Source organism: Macrotis lagotis, chromosome 1, assembly GCF_037893015.1.
Source record: "Macrotis lagotis isolate mMagLag1 chromosome 1, bilby.v1.9.chrom.fasta, whole genome shotgun sequence".
NCBI lineage: Eukaryota > Metazoa > Chordata > Mammalia > Peramelemorphia > Peramelidae > Macrotis > Macrotis lagotis.
Window position 1 is genome coordinate 622530219 of NC_133658.1, and position 19521 is coordinate 622549739.

Here is a 19521-nt window from a genome sequence, read left to right on the forward strand (position 1 = left end):
ATCTTGCATTCTTATGTGATAGCATCCAGTAACATGCTTCCACCATGGATTGTAATGGCAATAGATTACTACAAAAAACATCAACAATTGTCTTTTTTTTCCCTTTTTCATCTGTTTCTTGTCTTCTTGCAGTTTCATCTGCAAGTTCCTCAGAGAAGGTTCTCATGTCAACAGGCTCATTTTCTCCTCTGGAATTTTTTCAGTATTTTGGTTATTCCTTAAACCCTTGCTCTTGATTTGGTTTCCATCCTTCCCCTCCAGCAGCAAGAAAGATTGGATCCAGCATAATATACAGATCTAGGTTTCCATTTCCTATCTAGCCTTTCTTTTTTCAAGATGCAACTCCACCACCATTTTCTACATGAAACCTTCCTGACTGCCGCAACTGGTAGTACCCTTCTTCTCATCAACCTTGTACTAAACTCACTTTATATTTATTTTCCATTTATTCAGCACGTGTACACACACACACACACATATCATGGTTGTTTCCCCTCTGGAATGTAGGCTGCTTACAAATAGGACTTTTTGTTCTTTGGATTTGTTTCTATTACTTACTGATTTATTGAAGACTTTGAAAAATATATCCAAGAAATTTAATTGTATAATACAACTCAGTTTAATTATAGGTATGAAGAATCCTTTGGTTCCCAAATCCTAATACAGCTCCCAGGGGTCACACAGACCGCTTATGCAGTCTATATTTCCACCACCATTTTGATTAACTCCCATTTATCACTAAGTGGTAATTAGAGATAATTACACACTATTATCTTATCCTCCTCTTTCTTCTAGTCAGACATGATCAGCACATCAGATTCAGTAAACAAGCATTTAAATATTTATGTTCAAGGCAATGTGCTAAGGAGACAGAGGCAGAAGCTATGCCTGCCCTCCAGATGCTTACATTCTTAGGGAGGAAAGGTAGGGGGGAGCTAGAAAAATCTTGTTGAAGAAAGTAGGATCTGAACAGACACTTGAAGGAAACAGGACAGGCAGGGATATAGTGGAAACATGGAAGACAGTGAAAAGGGGCAGATTCCAAAAATGCAAATGTCAGAACAGCATGATGTTTATAAAAGTCTGAAACCAGGAGGGTAATCAAGTATAAGAAGTCTGGAAAGACAGTAAGTTTCAAATTGTTGAAGGGCTGCAAAAGCTAATTGGAGAGTTTTCTATTGGACCTACATATAATGAGGAGTCATTAAGTATAATAATGGGCTTCCACTAAGGAAAGACCATGGTTTCAAAGGTGGCATCTAAACAGAGAATGGACTACAGTGGTTAGAGGATGGAGACTAGCATATCAGCCAGAAGGCTACTGCAATAGTCCAAACATGAGGGGATTAGGGCCTACCTCAGATTGATGACTGTAAGGAGAGAGGAGAGAGACGTAGGGATGATAGAATCGATAGACCTTAGCAACAGAGGAAGGGGAATGTTGTGATGTCTATTAGCTTCCACTTAACAGTTGTGAGCCTTAGAATGTTTCCATATTCTCTGTCAGTGTTAAATTAGGGAGTTAATGAAAAACATTGCTCTCCTTACTACTAACCCTTCTCTGAGACTTTGTCTCTTTAGACTTGAGCTGATTCTTACTGTGACCTTGATCATTTCTTCCCTTAATCTCAAGGACACTATTTCAGTTTTGTATGGTGTTATTACACAGTGGATAGAGTGTCTGGCCTAGAGTCAAGAAGACATCTCTTTCTGAGTTCAGAACTGACCTCGTCCTAGCTGTGGGACCCTGGGCACATCACTTAAACTGTTAGCCTCAGTTCACTATTTGTAAAAATGGGCTAGAGAAGGAAATAGCAAACCACTCCATTTTCTTTGCCAAGAAAACTTCAAATCACAACTGAAATGGCTGAACAACAATGAATTAAAGCAGTAGAATAGGACTGTCATACTTGATTCACCCAGTGCCAGAGAGGAGGAGGGAAAAAGGAATGAGAGAGAGACACACACAATTGTGTGAGCATCTATTATGTGCTAAGTACTTTACAAATTTAGGTAGCTGGCTGGCTCAGTGGATAGAGTGCTGGGACTTGGAGTCAGAAAGACCTCACTGAAATAACTGAACAATTGCAATGTTTTAATGTCTTGCAAATGACATAGTTGTGTTATGTATATATATGTGTCATAATATATCTTACATTAATAAATACATGCTTTTCAAGGACTAAGTCCCTGCTCTAAAGGAGCTCACACTAAGGAGAAATCATATGTGTACTTCAGCAGCCAGGAAAGCTCTGCTTTGATAGCCCTTTGGTCTGATGGCCAGGCAGATAGATGGTCTGCTGACTAACAGGTAATCAAGGCTGTTCTAGTATAAATGGCATACACACCCATCTAAAGTATCCTTTTGATTAATGATACTGCATCTGTTTCTGGCATTGAGCCATTCAACAATGACAAAGGAGTTAATAATGTGTCACCTCTAATTAGTCTTTGCTTAAAAACCACAAAGTAAATTATAAAAAATTAATATTCATAGCTATAAGAATAAATTCTTAGTATTTTTTACTATGTGCTCTCAATATAATCTAAGTTTCTGAAGAGCAAGAATTGTTTAATTTTTGTCACAGTAATCCCAATCCCAAACATGATGCAATGCACAAACTGGAGGCATATATGTATATGTGTGTTGAATTGGATTGAATTATGCTAGTAAGAGGCCTCATAGATAATAGTTAAGAGCCACTTTTTATTTTTAATCTATTTCATGGGTTGCTGTGAATCCCTCTCACTTCTCCCCTAGCCAACTAGATAGAGTGTAGGGCTTGGAATCAAGAAAACCTTCATTCAAATCCAGCCTCAGATACTTTGTAGCTGTATGTACTTGGGCAAGTTAATCTTTGTTGTCTCATATTCCTCATCAGTAAGTTGGATATAATAATATCATTTATATCCCAAGGTTGTAAAATGTAAATACTGTGTCTGAACATAGCAGAAAATATATACATGTGATCAATGGAGATGATAAAGAAAAAGGAGAAGAAACCTGCCTTACTTGGTCCTCAGACAACAAATAAAAGTAGCGATCAGAGCTACTGGCATAGATATTGAGAACCCTGTATCACTCCATGCACTTTTGAGCTTTCAGAGTATCTAATTATTTATATATTGTGGTCCATGATTTTTCTTAGTTTCTTTTTAAGTACAAAGAATAACGTGGTACATTTGATACAGATATGTCCAAAGTAAATAGTAGAGTACTTTTAGAATGTAACCATTTATTTTTAAAGACAGAAGAAGCTTTATAAAATACTTAGAAGACATTATTAAAAAAAATTAAACCAAAGTTTTTAGTTTCTTTGCTTCTTTCTTAACCTGATGTTCTGATTATTTTGTATCCCCATTTATTTAAACTTTTCTCTTAGATATTTGTTATTTCTCCTCTTGTTCTTGCTTTTGTCTTTTCTAATTTACCCTTTGAAATAATGATAAAGCAAACTGAGTTGAATCCTTTTTATGTGATATGTCAGTTTTATTTCCATTGTTGCCGATACCAGTTTCCCTCCACACTCCCATCCCTTCCTCACCCCTGGGGCAACTTCCTTTTTTTTTTTTAAACCAAACATTTCCAGCTCCATCAACATTTACTGAGATAACATAGACTCAGTCATTCTCACAGCCCTTCTCTGGCTAGGTTAGAGTAACAGGAATTGTTTCCCCTTATTTTTATGTTAGTCTCTTCACACACACAATCTCCATTAAAGTTGCAATAAACATTTTTTTTGAGGAATTTGATCATCTGAACCTGTAGCCAGATACTCTGGGTTCACAGGAACCAAGTCCTATCCTGAGGGCTTAATTTCTCAGGGACAAATTGATCCTTTGATTCATTGCCCCAACCTTTATTTATCTAAGAAAGACTAAAAAAAAACAAACTGGTATACAGTTATGTCTAAGGGTTAACAAATATTTGACAGCATTCTCATATGCTACATAAATGATTATTTCATAGAAGACAACTTTCATTTCACACCATAGAATATACCTAGGTTGCTAAGTACTCACAGAAATTCATGAAAAACAAAAATGTAAACTATTCAACCCATTTGCACTCCCCAGAGAGGAATTGAGCTTGCAGTTATTGTCAGGACAACTTTATCAAATTGATTAGAGAATCTGCTCAACTTGATCAGTCTGCCCTAATCAGTTCCACTTAAATATCTGCACCCCACTACTAGCTCATGAGTAGTTTGCTCTATCAAATAGGTCTGTTGCATAGTTGTGCATATTATTATATGTAGTTCAGCCTGTTTGCTCTCATGTGTTGTTACCCCTACTTAAAATGCCTTTCTTATTTGCTCCTATTTCTATCTTTTCCCTTAAAGACCTTATTCTTTGAAAATGATTTCAAATTAAGTGTAAAGATGATTTTTTTTCCTCTTCTAAAATCTCAAGCTATTGTGTTAGTATTGGTTTAAAATAAAATTTATGCTTCACCAGAGCAAGGAAATATGCTTTGTAGCAACTTCCCCCTCCCCTTCTTTTAATGATTTCTTCAAGTCATAAATAACCTGGACAATTAGGAAGTCCACCCCCTGAGATTGGCTATCCTAGATTTAGCAAGGGGAAAAAATTTAATGAAGATGGCCCTGCAAAGAATTTGAACATTCACAGGATTCGTCATTTCCTGTGGGCAGCTAATATATTGATCGTTTTGTAAATAATTCCTGTGTCTAAGGAAAACATGTTGATGTTAATATATTTTGCCTGATTGGTCTCAAGTACAACATGAAATTTGTTAAGCCTATTATCAAATGAAATATTATTGTGTAATAGCTTCATCTAGGGGAGATAATTAAGTGTAAATTATTTATAACTGGTTTTCTGCTTTTACTACTCAATTTTATCCTTTTTTCTTTCTAAGTTTTTTTGTTTGGTTTTGGGGGGTTTTTTTGCAAGGCAGTGGGGTTAAGTGGTTTGCCCAAGGCCACACAGCCGATAATTATTAAGTGTCTGAGGCCAGATTTAAACTCAGGTACTCCTGACTCCAGGGCCAGTGCTCTATCCACTGTACCACCTAGCCACCCCCCCTTTTTCTTTCTAGAAACTTTTTACATCATTAAAAGGAACAATTCAAAACAATCTATGAGGTAAATTTTAATATTTTTTCTCAAGCTCTATCATCATGCATTTAATTTATAGTCTTGAATTATTTCTAATAGGTTCTAATTTTTGTGCTGTCTGGGACTAGATAAGTGAAAGAATAAATAAGATCAATAAGAAGAAATATTTACTGAATTTTATGCATGCCCAGAGATATTGGGTATTATTCTGACTTTAAAATACAGTATAATTTTAAGCTACCATAGAGTAGACTCTAGATATTGTCAACTACCAGAGTTCATGAGAATTATACTTTATTTGAGTCATCATGACATTCAGAACCGTTCTGGGTTGACCTAATGTATAAAATTTGCCTGTAAGATATCAACATCATCTTCCCTTACTATACAGAAAATTGAGATTATTATAAAGTAGCTTACTGATATTCTCTAGTGCTCTACAATTAGAGCTTTGTAGATTGCAACCCAAAATCACAGGATTTGAGAGTTAGAAAGAACATAAATGACTGTCCAGTCAATCCCATCCCAAAAGAAAATCACACTATAACAAATACCTGACCGATGTTCATCCAGACTCTGCTTGAAGATGTTCAAGGAAGGGACCACCTCTCAGAAAGACCATTCTACCTTTATATAGCTCTTCATTATTGGGATAATTTTCCCAACAATAGTTCTACATTTGTTCCTTTACAACTTTCCATTTCTTCTGATTCTGTACTCTGAGGTTAAACAGAGCAAGTTCAATCCCTCTTACCCATGTCAATGTTTCACATACTTGTCCCAAGTTTACCATGCCTAACTCTTGCAGCTGATAATCATTTGACATTGACATAGGCCCTTCACCATCCCATTTACTCTCCTTTGGACACTGAATCTAGGACTCCAAGTGGCATCTGATCAAGGCAGAGTACAGAGGGACTATCAAATGCTTAAAGGGATTTTAAATTAAAACAATGGTGGGGGAGAGAGTGGAAAAATACTGCTTTTGATATCCCCCCCAAAAAAATTAGAAACTATAGAAAGTAGCCATAAAAAGGAAGAAAAATAACAGCTCAGATATTCACAAAATCATAGGATATAAAAACCAAGGAAAGAGCTAAATAGAAGCTCAAGTCTTTAAGTATTTATTTAAAAATACCCAAAGTTTAGATAACAAGAAAATGTATAAATCCTAAGGGGTAAATTAAGAATCACTGACAGTGGACTAAAACTTGTGACCACACTTTTTTTTTTAATTTTATTTATTTAAGGCAATGGGGTTTAGTGAATGACCACACTCTTAACTTTGGATGAGTATTCCTTATTTAAAAGAAAGAGGAAAGTAAAAGGCTGTGGGGAGTTGGAAAGTAGCACCATTTATAAGGGCAGTATATTCTTATGAGATTATCTGGACATCATGGTACAGATGCACCACAGAGTATTTGGGTTAAGTTTTACCAGATTTCAAAAATATTATAAAGGGACAGTTGCCAAAACTGATTAATATTAAAACCAGAAATCAATAAAATAGATTTCCCTAAATAGAAACAGAATCCAGCAGTTATTTACTATTTGATAAATTAGAAATAACACACACCAAGGAAATATGGTGACAGTCCAAAAGCATTTGTTAAGCATCTAGCAAGTCTAAGGCATATTGTGCTGGACACTGGAGGTGCAAAGACAAAAATAGGCTCCTTTAAGGAATTTCTGTTTTACTGAGGGACATTAAAGTATATCTACAGCTAAAACAAAAAGTTGAGAACAAGAGCAAATAGGAGGTAATACCCAAGTCATGCTATAAAGCAGGGATAGGGTTCCTTTTTTCTGCCAAGGGCCAAAACTTAAAATTAATCTGCTATATTTGGTTAAACATTTATTCACCCCTAAAAGGTTTCTAGATTTATTGAGTCCCACCTGCGATTGACTTATTAGCCCCAGACCAAATGATTTTATGGTTTGGACATTCCCTGCCCCTGCTGTAAAGGATACTTAATTTGATCCTAGAGCTAATTGGAAGCTTCTGATATTTATTTTACAGACATTACATTGGTCAAACCTAGGCCTTAAGATAGATTGGATTGGACAGATGCTGGAAGCAGGAAGATAACTTAAGAACTATTACAATAGTTCAAGGGAATAGTGACAAGACCTAGACACAGGCAATAGTAACAGTGAGAAAATGAGGAGGGTTCATTTAATAAATATTAAGGTGAAAAATTGTTAATAGTATAGAGAAGAATGAACCTGAACTTTACTTACATTATGCTTCTCTATATTTACTTATAAATATAATAATATAATATAATAATATTTCTCTATACTTTTTCTAGCCACATTGTTATGAGTACTTCTTTCTAACCCTGTGTACTTCTTGTCCATTCCCTTCCAAAAAACTCCAGAAAGGTCCCCACCAAAGTACTAGAGGCCTACACTGCAGTCTTAGTTTTATATGGGTAGCAGTTCCATCATTATAGGCTTTCCATTTGTCATCCCTCACTCTATGCATGGCTGACCAACCATTGTAAGTCTTGACTTGGATCTTACCACTGGGTTCCTAATGACTCCCGAGGAGAGAATGACCTGATGTCTCTGCCTTATTTAAATTCAGTTCACTTGTAAGTCAAGACATTGACCTCATGATGTTATTGGTCTTCTCTGAGAACCAAGAACAAACAGCAAACACCACCACCAATAACATAGTCAGCTACCTCCTTTCAATCTTAGTCTCCATCATTTTTTTGTGCTTTGTCTATCTTCCTTGTTAGTAATAAACCTGCCATTTCTCATGATCACAATGCATCTTTTCACTGTCCTTTGTATTATCTGTAGTTTTGATTATTTGAAGATTATGGTATTCAATATTTCAAAGCAATAGAGCATTACCATAAAAAAATTTGTGTATCACCATGAAGAGAAATTGTTTTAAAATTTGGGGTTTGTGAAGAATATCATTATAAAAGTACTGCATAGTTCCACAAATTGTCTAAGCTTTTCTGGACACAATTCATTGTCCATATACAGTGGCTATTAAGGATATATGTATTGATAGGCCAGTTGCTTTTCAAGACAATCCCTCTTGGTTTTGCCCTTGTGGATAATTAGGCTGAGCTCAGGTGACTGATTAAGCAATTTAGTAATTCTGGAGTTTGATGCAGTCAGCACAATATCTCTGCAAACAGGGGCTTCTGGAGAATCTCATCAACTAATCTTCCCATTAGATACTATAAAAATAGAGTAAATAGTTAAATGTTTTTAAAAACCATAAGTGAATAGAATCTATTACCTCTTCTGAAAAGTTAACTGAAGAATTGTAAAACCCTACTGACTCTTCCTGCCACTTCTGCTAGGCATCTTGTCAAATTTTTCAGCAGTTATCAATTTTATCTTTAGTGGATTTATGGAAATTAATGACATTTTTCTCCTTACTAGCTCTCCTGTACTGTTTATGCATCCCTTCCCCATCCCCTTCCATACCACCTAGGAATTGCTCTTTTATGTCAGAAATTCATCACCATATCTTAGAAAGCACCAAATTATAATATAAAGTTTTCCTTTGATATCCATCTTAATACCATTGTATAAAAGCTTTATTTATCTAATCTCTGACAATTCTTGACTTTTTTTTTTGGCATCCCCCAAAGTCACAGAAAATACTGACTTCACTAAATATCACCAACACTTGGTGGGATGAAATTTATGATCAGACTTTGATTTTTGAAAAGGTTCTTTTATCCCTCTGTAGCCTTGAGGCTACAGATGGTTCTCAGAAGGCAGATTGTGATCTGGTTCCAGATTTAAGGAGGAGGAGGAGGAGCAGAACAAGCTAGAGTCTAGCTTTCAGGAAATTGCATATTTCCTTTAACGAACCCAGACTTTTCCTAGAAACGAATATCCACTTTTATAATACCATTATTCTGGTGATTTTTAGCAGCAAGACATGAACAGTTTCTGGATAACTGAAAATGAATATTACAAGAAGGCTATAGAGAAGCAAGCATATGCTAGAAGCTTATGTCTATAAGCTTTTAAAGCTTAAAAATCACAAAATCACAATCATACTCTATAATAAAAAAATTTTTCAAAGAAGATAAGAATAAAATTTCATAGGAACATTTTTACCAGGATATAGTCAGGGTCATGTGGCAGGAGATGTTAGACAGCTTGAGAGCTTCATTGGTATTCTCCAGATGTCAAAAGAAAGCATCGTACAAAATTTTTATGAAATTTATCCTGTGGCTAATTTATGGAGAATTTGGACAGGAGCTATACAGAGTAATCAGACATGAATGAGTTGTGTCTTGGGAGGAAATATTCAAATTGATAACCACTCATGTGGTTTTTGTGGTATTCACCTCAAATGAATTTGGCAGGGTTCAAAGGAGATTAACACCTTTATAAAACCATAAAGGCTGAATTAATTTTTTATTTAATATGAAGTCCTGATAGACCTGGACCTTTTTATTTTAAAAATTCTCCCTTTCTATTCGCTGTCTCCCATCTTCAAGAGAAAAAAGTTAGATATCATACCTTCATGCAGTAATGTCCACTTTTTCTATTTTATATAATCAAAATACTTAAAACTTTACACCAAGAATGTCATTTAAAGTTTGATTGCTTTGCTTTCCTTTTTATCTAACCTTTTCTAAATCTGCTGAAGGTCTTAGTTGATAACAAATTAGGTAATATTTTGGTCCTCTGTCAAGATGAACCCTTGCTCATAGAATCAATTATCTGCTTGACTTTTTACTTATACTTTTACTGTTCCCTTGGGATTTTTCTGTTGAATTGGAGTAGATTGCAACTGGCCAAATTTAGTTAAAAACTCACTAATTCAGTGTTAATTGATGAAAATCAAATTTTTGTTATAGAATTTTTTAAAGCAATATTAAGTAATATCAGTGATAATCCATACCATTTGTTGAGAAATACATTTGTCATTTTTATTCCTGGGCACCTTACATTCTTAAGAAACTCTTTCAAACTCTATTAACTCATCATTTTGTTAAAGTAATTTTTTTCATATACCATAGGATAGTCTTAGTTTAAGGGAGAAATATTCTGTGCTTTTTATTATTTAGTTTTTATAATTATTTTGCTTTTTGAAAGAATTATTGAAACAATAACTTAAATTTACACCATGCTTTATAGTATTTTATCTTTGTAGTTTGAGGGGGAATAGCAAATTTGTTTATTTTTGTCATTTATAGGCAACTAATTTTCAAGAAGTCTTTATCTGATTTTCTACTTTAAGCTAAAACATCTTTACTTGTTTGTAAAAGCACCCACATCTGTACTTTTGTCTTTTTTTCTAGCTCATCTGTAGGTTATTTGCAGCCTTTAGGATCAGATCAGATACAGTTTCCTCAGACCTCTTCACCATGCAATTCCCAACAAATTCAAAGCCACCAGTGTGCAGGTATGAAAAGATAACTGAATAATTACAATTAGGGATTTATTCCCATTTGAAAAAAAGAAAAACTAAATGGAATGTATTAAAATTCTAGAAAACCCGTTGTTCATGCTTAGATCTGTCTTGAGGGACTGAAACATTTTAATCTCCATCTGCCAAAATCTTTCTCTTCCTCTAAAAGTCACCTTGAATACTATCACCATCTCCATGAAATTTCCCTCTCTTCAAATTTTCCTTCAGTACTTTGCATCTCTCCTTTACTGTTACCATATGTTACTTTGTACTATATTTATATCTCCAAATTCCAGGATATGTGATCTTCTTGATAACAGTGACTAATTTTCATCTTTCTAACCCTACCACCTAGCTTAGTACTTTAGATAGAGTGTTTAACAAATATTGCTTGAATTAATTTGAATATATAATGAAAATTGTTTAAATTTAAACAATTAGTGATACTATCTAAATAAATCTTAGCAACTTAAATCAACTCCTGTATTTTGTTACATGCCATATTTGTTCAAATAATGTGCCTGTCACTATACCCATTCTAAATTCCTTATACAGAATATCTGATAACTGACATAAACATTTATCTAAAATCTATTTTGATAAACTTAATCTTGAAAATAGTCACTTAAGATAGCACTTCTCCAAGGGCACCATTTGCTAATGTTGCTTCTATAACTTAGAAAGATGAGTACTTGGAAGAAGAATTTAGACCAGAAATGAAGGCATAAACCTCTCTCACCTCTTCCTCTACATATATAGATACATATATTTATCCATAATGATGAGAAAATTAAGCCTGAAAGGGGGGGGACCATTAGAATATTTGTAGGATTTGTGTTCTTTGTTTTTTTTGAGGGGGGAGGTTAAGAGAGAGTATTTACATACATTTGAGATACAAAATCCTGTAAAAGATCCAGATACTGTTCTATTGATATTTTTAATTTTTAATATTCTGTCATGTAAAGTAGGAATGCAGCCTATATAAGTGTCTTTTAATAAAGCCAAGCAAGAAAGTGATATTAAAAATGAATAAAATGATTATTTGAATTTTTAAAAAAATTTAATTTTCACAATAAATATTTTTATACCATATGTAATATTTGGTTTTTTCTATATGTCTATATTTTAATGGTTTTTTAGGAAATCTGATATTACTATTATGTCATATGGAATAATATTGTACTTCAGGAATAAAAGAGAGATTCGTGTAATAAAATGAATTTAAACTGGGCCTTAAAGACTGAATAAGATTTCAGTAGGTATAATGGTAGGAAAGGAAATTCCAAAAGGCAGCATAGCAAAATCACAGAAAATGGGGGAGAAGCTCAGGGACCAAGGACAAACTAGTAGGGTAGAGGGTAGAGCACATGAAAAAGAATAATGTGACATTGTCCTGGGGTAATCTGGGGCTTTGATTGCCAGACTGAGGATTTTCTATGTGTGAAGGCAATAGAAAGTTAGTGAAGATGTTTGAACCAAGGGAATGCTGTGATCAAAGTTATACCTTAAGTATATTACTCTGGCTGCAGGGTAGATTAAAGAAGAGAACTTAATCTGGAGAAACTAGTTCAGAAATGACCATGGTAGTGTAGGGCTTCCCTCAGCTAGTGGTAGTGTATTAGGAAAACAGAGCAAGATTCAGGAGACGTGGGAGTGGGAGAAAAGCCTGGCTTCAGCCATTGTTTCCATGCAGGGAACAAGAAAGAAGGGTTCTGAAGTTTCTGTCAGAGGAGACCAGTACTGTTATCAGAAATAGAGGGGAGATATTGAGATGGAAATGGTTTTCAGTATTTTGTAAATTGTAAAGCAATTTATAAATATAAGGTGATGCTTACATCATGGGGAGATGAAAAATAGACTTTTAGGATAAATGACTGAACAAATTTATTAAATGTCAGCAGCAAGACAAGCACGGAATACTCATCCCTCAGAGGATCCCAGGAGCATAGATTTATAGCTGAAAGGGACTTTCAAGCTCTAGTTGAGTCCCCTCAATTTACAGGTGAGGAAAACATGACCCAAAAAGATTAGTTAACTTTCCAGATCACCCATTCCCTGCTGAACACTCCCACCTATATGTCCCAAAAGTAGTTTAAGCCAAATGTGTCCAGAACCCTAAACCCACTTCATTATCTTACCCTTATAGATAACCTTCTCTTAGCTTTCTTTTTCTGTCAAGGATACCATCATTCTAACCATGCCTGAAATACTACCTTTCTTCCACTTCAATTCCCATATTTCCAGCTTCCTTGAAAGCAGAGTTCAGATGTCCTTTCCTTCAGGAGGTCTGTCTGACCTCCCCTTTCCACTGATGTTAATTCTCTCAGATCCTCTCCCCCAAAAAAGTTATTACTTTTTTATGTGAATTTATCTTTTGTCCAGTTGTTTTCCCCCAGACGAATGTAATTTCCTTGAGAGCAGGAACTGTTTCCTTTTGTTTGGCTTCCTGTCTTCAGTATCTAGCCCAGTGCCTGCCTGACTTTTAGTAAATAAGTGTTAAGTGAATGAATAAACATTTGTTTAATTTAGAGTAAAGTAAGTTTCATTTTTTGCATTTGTATCCACAGCACCTAAGGCAGTACTTGGACAAAACATGGCATTTGTTCAACTGAATTGAATAATTTTTTTTCAATATTGCCCTGTTAAGTATTATAGTAAAATAATGGGTCGTGCTTTAATGTTTCCTTACTTAACATAAATATTCTATTTTTTAAGATAAACATTTTTATCTGCTTGATCAATTTTAATTTTTCTTAATGAAGACATTATTCATAATTCTCATCTAATGAAATGGCACGATATACTTCATTCTGAAATTTAAATTTTTATATTAGTCCCAGTTTTTTTAAAGTAAGCAAAACATAAAAATTAACATTACACTAAGAGTTATTCTTCTGCTTTGTAGCTGTACCACCACCTGGTGGAGGAGTAGTCATGATGCAGTTAAATCTACCAAACAGTTCTCAACCTCGGGCCCATTCTCCCCCTCAGTGGAAACAAAACAAATACTACTGTGATCATCAAAGAGGACAGAAGTCAGTAGAATTTAGTAATTTAGAAAATGTTGTCCAGGTAAGTTTACTCTTCATTGTTCCTTATGATGCTTACTCGTAAATAAAATGTTTATTGCACAATAATAGTAGTAATCACAGCCTACTTCAAAGCATTCTTGATCATTTCATTGGCTGTACCAATTTCTAAATTAAATTGTAAAATGAAATATTTCTAAAATTAATTATCTATAGACAATTTTTCTCATATTTTAGATACTCTTTCACTACATAAACTTCAGATCTTTGCATGTCTTTTTTCATCACATTTTAGTTACAGCACAGCCCTCAACTTAGTAGCCCGGTAACCTCACCAGCCCAATCACCAGCACCAGCTCAGCTCTCCAATATGAAAAATATCTGTCCCACATTAACACCTCTTTCCATCGTACCCCAGTTTTCTAGACCTTTTGTCCCTGGGCAAGGTAAGTCATTGAGCATGAACAGGGAGTACTGTCTTGGATAACTTAAAAGTTTATCATAACCAAATAATTTGTGGTTTATTTCATTTCTGCTTCTGTTTCATCAGGGTCTCATTTTCCAGGATAACAGCAACCCTGGTCTAGTCCCTTAACCTACTTTAATGGGCAAAGATACGTGAAGGGACTAACATAAAAATAAGGGGCAAGAATTCCTCTATTACTGTATCCTCATCAGACCATATCTTGGAGTTCTGGGCGTCATATTTAGGAATGCTGTTAATAAGCTAGAGTATCGAGAGAAGGACAGAGAGTGATTGAGTCTGTGTTAGAGTCTATGTTATCTAAGTAAATGATGGAGCTGGAAATGTTTGACCTAAAAAAAAGGAAGGGGGGAAGGGAGCCTAATATCAGAAACATGATAATAATCTTTTTGGGGGAGGGTTAATTTTTCTTTGGGTTTTTTGCTAAGTAAGTATTTAAATGTCTGAGACTAGACAAGTATTAAAAGTACCATCACAAAGCAGAGGAATTATGTTTTGTTTTGGTTTTTTGTCCCCAATATGACAGATTCAGGAGCAACAGGTAGAAGGCGTGTAAAGAGGCAGATTTAGGGGCTCTTAATTAGGACAGACCCCAAGTGTAGAAGGTCTTTGATAAGCAACTCACACACAGAACAGAGAGAGAGAGAGAGAGAGAGAGAGAGAGAGAGAGAGAGAGACCGACCGAGACCTAGCAGCCCCGTAACAGCATCTTCTTGTTCGTCATCATTTGCGAGTGGGCTTCCCTATTAGCCTGTGAACTCCTCAAGTGCAGGGACTGTCTTTTGCCTTTTTTATATCGCCAATGCTTGGCACAGTGCCTGGCACATGGTCAGAGCTTAATATTTATTGACCAACTTTTCATTATTACCATGCACTCTCTTAAGGGATGCAGAGCAGATGCCCTCCTGCATGGGTAGAAAGCACACAGGTTAATTCCAAAAAAGAATTCACCTTCAGATACTTTGTCCAATAGTTTTGTAAATTTTCCTGAAGTTTTGCCTATTTCTTCCTTAAACCATATTCATTGTTTGAGAGGAAGGGAATTCACACAGAATTTTGGCCTTTAGATAATAAATCTTTTCTAATTTTAAGTATCTTCAATGTGTACAAGAACTACAGACCACACTATTCCTGTCCCAAAGGTGTTAACCTGACCAGCAACTATGACCCTCCAACCTAAGCTTACCTGTGTCTTTTAACCATAAATGTACAGTTAGTGGCTTATGGATCATAACTATTGAGTGTTCTCAATGAACTACATAGCTGCTCTTTCTGTAATAGCAAGGGGGGGAACAGGCACCTGACACAGGGAAGAATTTATACCATGCTTTTTCTGGTAATTTTTTCCCCTCTTTATTTAGACTAATTTATTTCTTCCTCCAATATTATGATTCTTTTTCAATTAAAATATTTTTCCTGGGGCAACTAAGTAGTGAAGTGGATAGAGCACCAGCCCTGGAGTCAAGAGGACCTAAGGTCAAATCCAGCCTCAAACACTTAATTCCCTAGCTGTGTGATCTTGAGCAAGTCACTTGACCCTACTGCCTAGCAAAAACCAAAAAATATATACATTATACATTTTTTTCTTGTTCTAGTTAGAAAGCTGTTAAATGATATTAAAATTTTAAACAGAAAAATATTGTTATTGCTTTCCAGGTGATCCCAGATATCCATTACTGGGTCAACCACTGCAATATAACCCTCCTATTCTGCATGGACACATTACAAGCCAACAGGTGGGGAAAACAGTTGTTTGGCCCAGATTGCTCCATTGATTAAAGTTTGGGATTTATGACTGTGAACTCAGCTTTGTACTCTAGCCAGCTGGCTCATTAGTGTTATCATTAGTCACAGAGAGTAGCTGGGAGGTCAGGGTAGGGGGGAAGACAGCTCAAGTGCAAACACTGCTTCTAGGTAATAGCTTTAAAGGCTTACCATGTGGTAGGAAGCAAAGCAACTGATCTATGAAAAATATCATAGGGGATGCCAATAATAGGGAGAGAAAGAAGTTGCCCTTCCATAAAGACAAAAGTTGGGAAGAACAACCTAGATTTGACTGAAAGGAACATAAGTGCTGTTTCTTATTTTCCCAAATGATTTACAGACCAAATTGCATTTGGATCTAGATGTTTGTATTATTTTTAAATATTAAGAACATATACTTTTACTGAAAAATTGGTGTTATTTGTAATGATCTATTTTTGACTCTTCAGTGTCAGCCTGGAAGCAGGCATGGAAACCGAGGAAGGAAACAAGCTAAAAAGGCTGCTTCCACTGACCTTGGCGCAGGAGAAGCAGGTAGATCATTTTTGGACAATTGGACCTAATTCTACTATTGGCTGACTAGTGAAGCAGTCATTAAAATAGACTGTCCCATAATAACTTTGCTGGGTAATTAGAACAGGTATCACCAAATTAGTGTAAAAATAGGCAATTCTTTTCCCAAAATCTGACTTATAAAAACCCAAATAGAATCTAACATTGGTGTTATTTTTCAGCATTTGTCTACATTCATCCTTGCAAAGAAATTTCATTTTATACCTATGGATTTTGTTTGGGAATGGACTATATTTAAACCAATATGATATAAGGGTATTACAGATGAGAAAACATAGAAAGGATAAATGACTTAACCAGAGTCACAATCCTATATTATTTAATATAGTGAACGGAAAAAACTACATTTCCTGACTCAATTCCATTTTTTTTTCTTATTCTCCTACTTTAGCCTTTAGTTTATAACCTGAGATTCAGGAACTTTGTCTTTTTTTATTTTTTAATATTTTAATAACTTGCCTAACATAATTGGCTTGCTTTCTGTAAATCTTCTGAGGTACTCCCAGGTTTCACCATATTGACAAGGGGATTCATAACCCAAAAAGGTGAAAAATTCCTTGTTCTATAGCATTGTCTGTAATAGAAATGACACTTGCAGCTGATTCAGTATCCTTAGCAGGACATAAGAAAGCATTGAACAGGATTGATATAAAATGATGGCTTTTTCATTGGATGATTTAGCATTTTGTTTGTATGTATGTATAAATGTGATTAATCTAGACAATCAGACCGTTTGATCAGAATCTGTGTATTCTATATTTGATGACCTATTTGGTATTTGGTAACAAAAATACTTCAATTATTTAATTTTCTCATTGCAGCTGTTGGAAAGGTCTTAGAAATTACAGAACTACCTGACGGGATAACCCGCATAGAAGCTGAGAAGCTTTTTGGAGAACTCTTTAAAATTGGTGCCAAGATCCGCTGGCTCCGGGATCCCCAGTCTCAGACACCACTGCGCCACCATTCTCTTTACTGTGGCAGTGGGGATGGTGCAGTGAAGACAGAACAATCTAAGCCTAGTGACTTGGCCTCCACATACACAGTTCTAGCAACATTCCCCTCCATTTCAGCTGCCCAAAATGCATTGAAGAAACAGATTAACTCAGTTAACAAGTTTAAGCTGAGGACAAGCAAGAAGCACTATGACTTTCATATCCTAGAAAGGGCTAGTTCTCAGTAGCAGATCCACTACTGAACTATCAGCCTTTATGACACCTCTGTCTTCTGCCATCCTTGATTAGCTTGATGTTTGGAGCTTCTATTAATATTATAGAGACTCCTGGGACAATTGATCATGGCTTGATAGCATTTGAAGAAAGGCCAGTGATCCAGTAAAGGGGACAAAAAGAGAGATACACAGTTGACCCCAGATGACCAGAATTCATACCAACCTGATACAGAGTAGCAGCTTTCTCTGAGAGATGCTGTTAAAATGCCGCTAACTTTTATAGTTGTTTTGTTTTATATTTCTGAATTCTTGTATCAGATCCAAAGCTCTATTGTACAGCAATTTTTGCTTCACAACAAATAGCCGTATTGGAAGCTGTATTTCCTGTCCTTTTTGTAGCTAGGACACTGTGATCCATCTTGGATGTGGGAAGGATGCAAGAGGTAGACTATCTGAGCCAAAACTATTCATTCTCTTTTCCTTGGTAGGTGAAAGACAAAAATCCTTAACCAGAAGATCCCTGTTCCTCTGAATTTCCACCACATATTTGTCAGTAATGATAGAATTTGTTCACAGAGTCCCTTCCTTATTCAATATATTCAGGCAATGTGAATGTTAATTGTAAATAAATTATGTTCTTAACTCAATTTAATCAAACCATTTAGCAGAGAGGTTCTCTAAGGGGGAATAGGAATCCTTCTTAAATAGGAAGAAAGTAAACTAAAGACATTTCTATTTTTTTTAAGTCAAAAGGGTAAAAAATGATGAACCTTAAACATATGTCCCCCAGATAACTGTGCTACTTATTTACCTTCCCCTCCATATGGATCTTATCTCTGGTCACCGAAAGGAAATGCATTTGTCAAGTGCTAGAAAATTCCTAAATGGTTTAAATTTGTTTTCATTGTTTGCAGCGGATCACTGGACATCAAAGATTCATTGCACTGCAGAACGAGAAACCTTTTTTTCAATTTCTGTGTAATTTGCAAGGCTGTACAATGTGTGCTGATGCAAGCCTTTTTCAGTTCAGAAGAATAAATGTTTACAAATATAAAAGTACTGTGCATTTTAATGAGGATAGCCATTTTTATAAAACATAGGCCATGCATTTTGGAAACTACCTCAAAAATCATATTTTTCTTATCTTTCAGTGTCAAATTCCTGCAATATGGTTCAAATAACTTGATTTCCCTCTTCCCCCCCCCCCCAGTAAATTAATTCTAGATCAAAAGTGGAATATTACTGGGCTTTCTCAGCACTCCTATAGTTCTGTGACTGATAAAAACTCCCTCCGTGAGGTGCAAGTTGCAGTCCAGCCAAGCCATTTGCATCCAGTAGACTCTTCTTCATGTCCTCCCCTTTATCTTCCACAGGAACCAATAGGGGATAGAAACTATCCATTCATTTTCTCTCATAGTCACTACAAAACCACCTCATTTCTTTTTTTAAGTCATAAAATATCTTTAATGCCATTTCTGTTGTGTAATCCTTTGCTAATAAATACACACACACACACACACACACACACTCTCTCTCTCTCTCTCTCTCTCTCTCAGCTTATTTTATTCCCAACATGTATCTTGCTCATGCCATCTACCTGACCTGCAACTTGTAATCCTTCAGATGCACTCTAGCAACCCAGTAAAAGAACAATGATAAAAAGATGTTAAACTGGTGTGCAGACCAAAGAAAAAACCTCATGGTTTGGTTTGGTTTTAGATTTTAGTGTTGTACACACAATCTTTTTTGGGGCTAATCATTTCATTTGTAAATTGTTTGCTTCTTCCATGCTGATACATGCCTTTTCACAACTTGTTCTTCCAGCAGTTCAGATATCACAAGACAGAACATCAAGTATTGCTCACCCTAACTTCCCTGGAGACTAGTTTGATTCCAACCCATTTAGAGAGGTTCAGATTGTGAAGTTATATATTCCTCTCTAGTTTAGAATATCAGATTCATCTATAGCAGGCCTGAGATGGCTCAATCAAATTGACTCCTCAAGTCTGAGCAGA

The 19521-nt window shown here is 35.5% G+C and overlaps 1 protein-coding gene and 1 long non-coding RNA gene across 10 annotated transcripts in view; one reads left to right on the plus strand and one right to left on the minus strand.

Annotated features, from left to right (window-relative positions):
• Window positions 1-2125, minus strand: part of LOC141507430 (uncharacterized) — a 39646-nt gene extending 37521 nt beyond the window's left edge. The window contains exon 1 of the long non-coding RNA XR_012474135.1: window positions 1358-2125. This is a non-coding gene — a long non-coding RNA (uncharacterized LOC141507430). The remainder of the gene's footprint in view (window positions 1-1357) is intronic.
• R3HDM1 (R3H domain containing 1) overlaps window positions 1-18563 on the plus strand; it is an 87035-nt gene extending 68472 nt beyond the window's left edge. For all 9 annotated transcript variants that reach the window (XM_074215055.1, XM_074215057.1, XM_074215059.1 and 6 more), the window contains 6 exons: window positions 10376-10479; window positions 13391-13557; window positions 13810-13960; window positions 15655-15734; window positions 16212-16296; window positions 17157-18563. In XM_074215055.1, coding sequence (XP_074071156.1) covers window positions 10376-10479; window positions 13391-13557; window positions 13810-13960; window positions 15655-15734; window positions 16212-16296; window positions 17157-17518 — 949 coding nt within the window. In that variant the 3' untranslated portion in view covers window positions 17519-18563. The remainder of the gene's footprint in view (window positions 1-10375; window positions 10480-13390; window positions 13558-13809; window positions 13961-15654; window positions 15735-16211; window positions 16297-17156) is intronic.
• The last annotated feature ends 958 nt before the right edge of the window (window positions 18564-19521 follow it).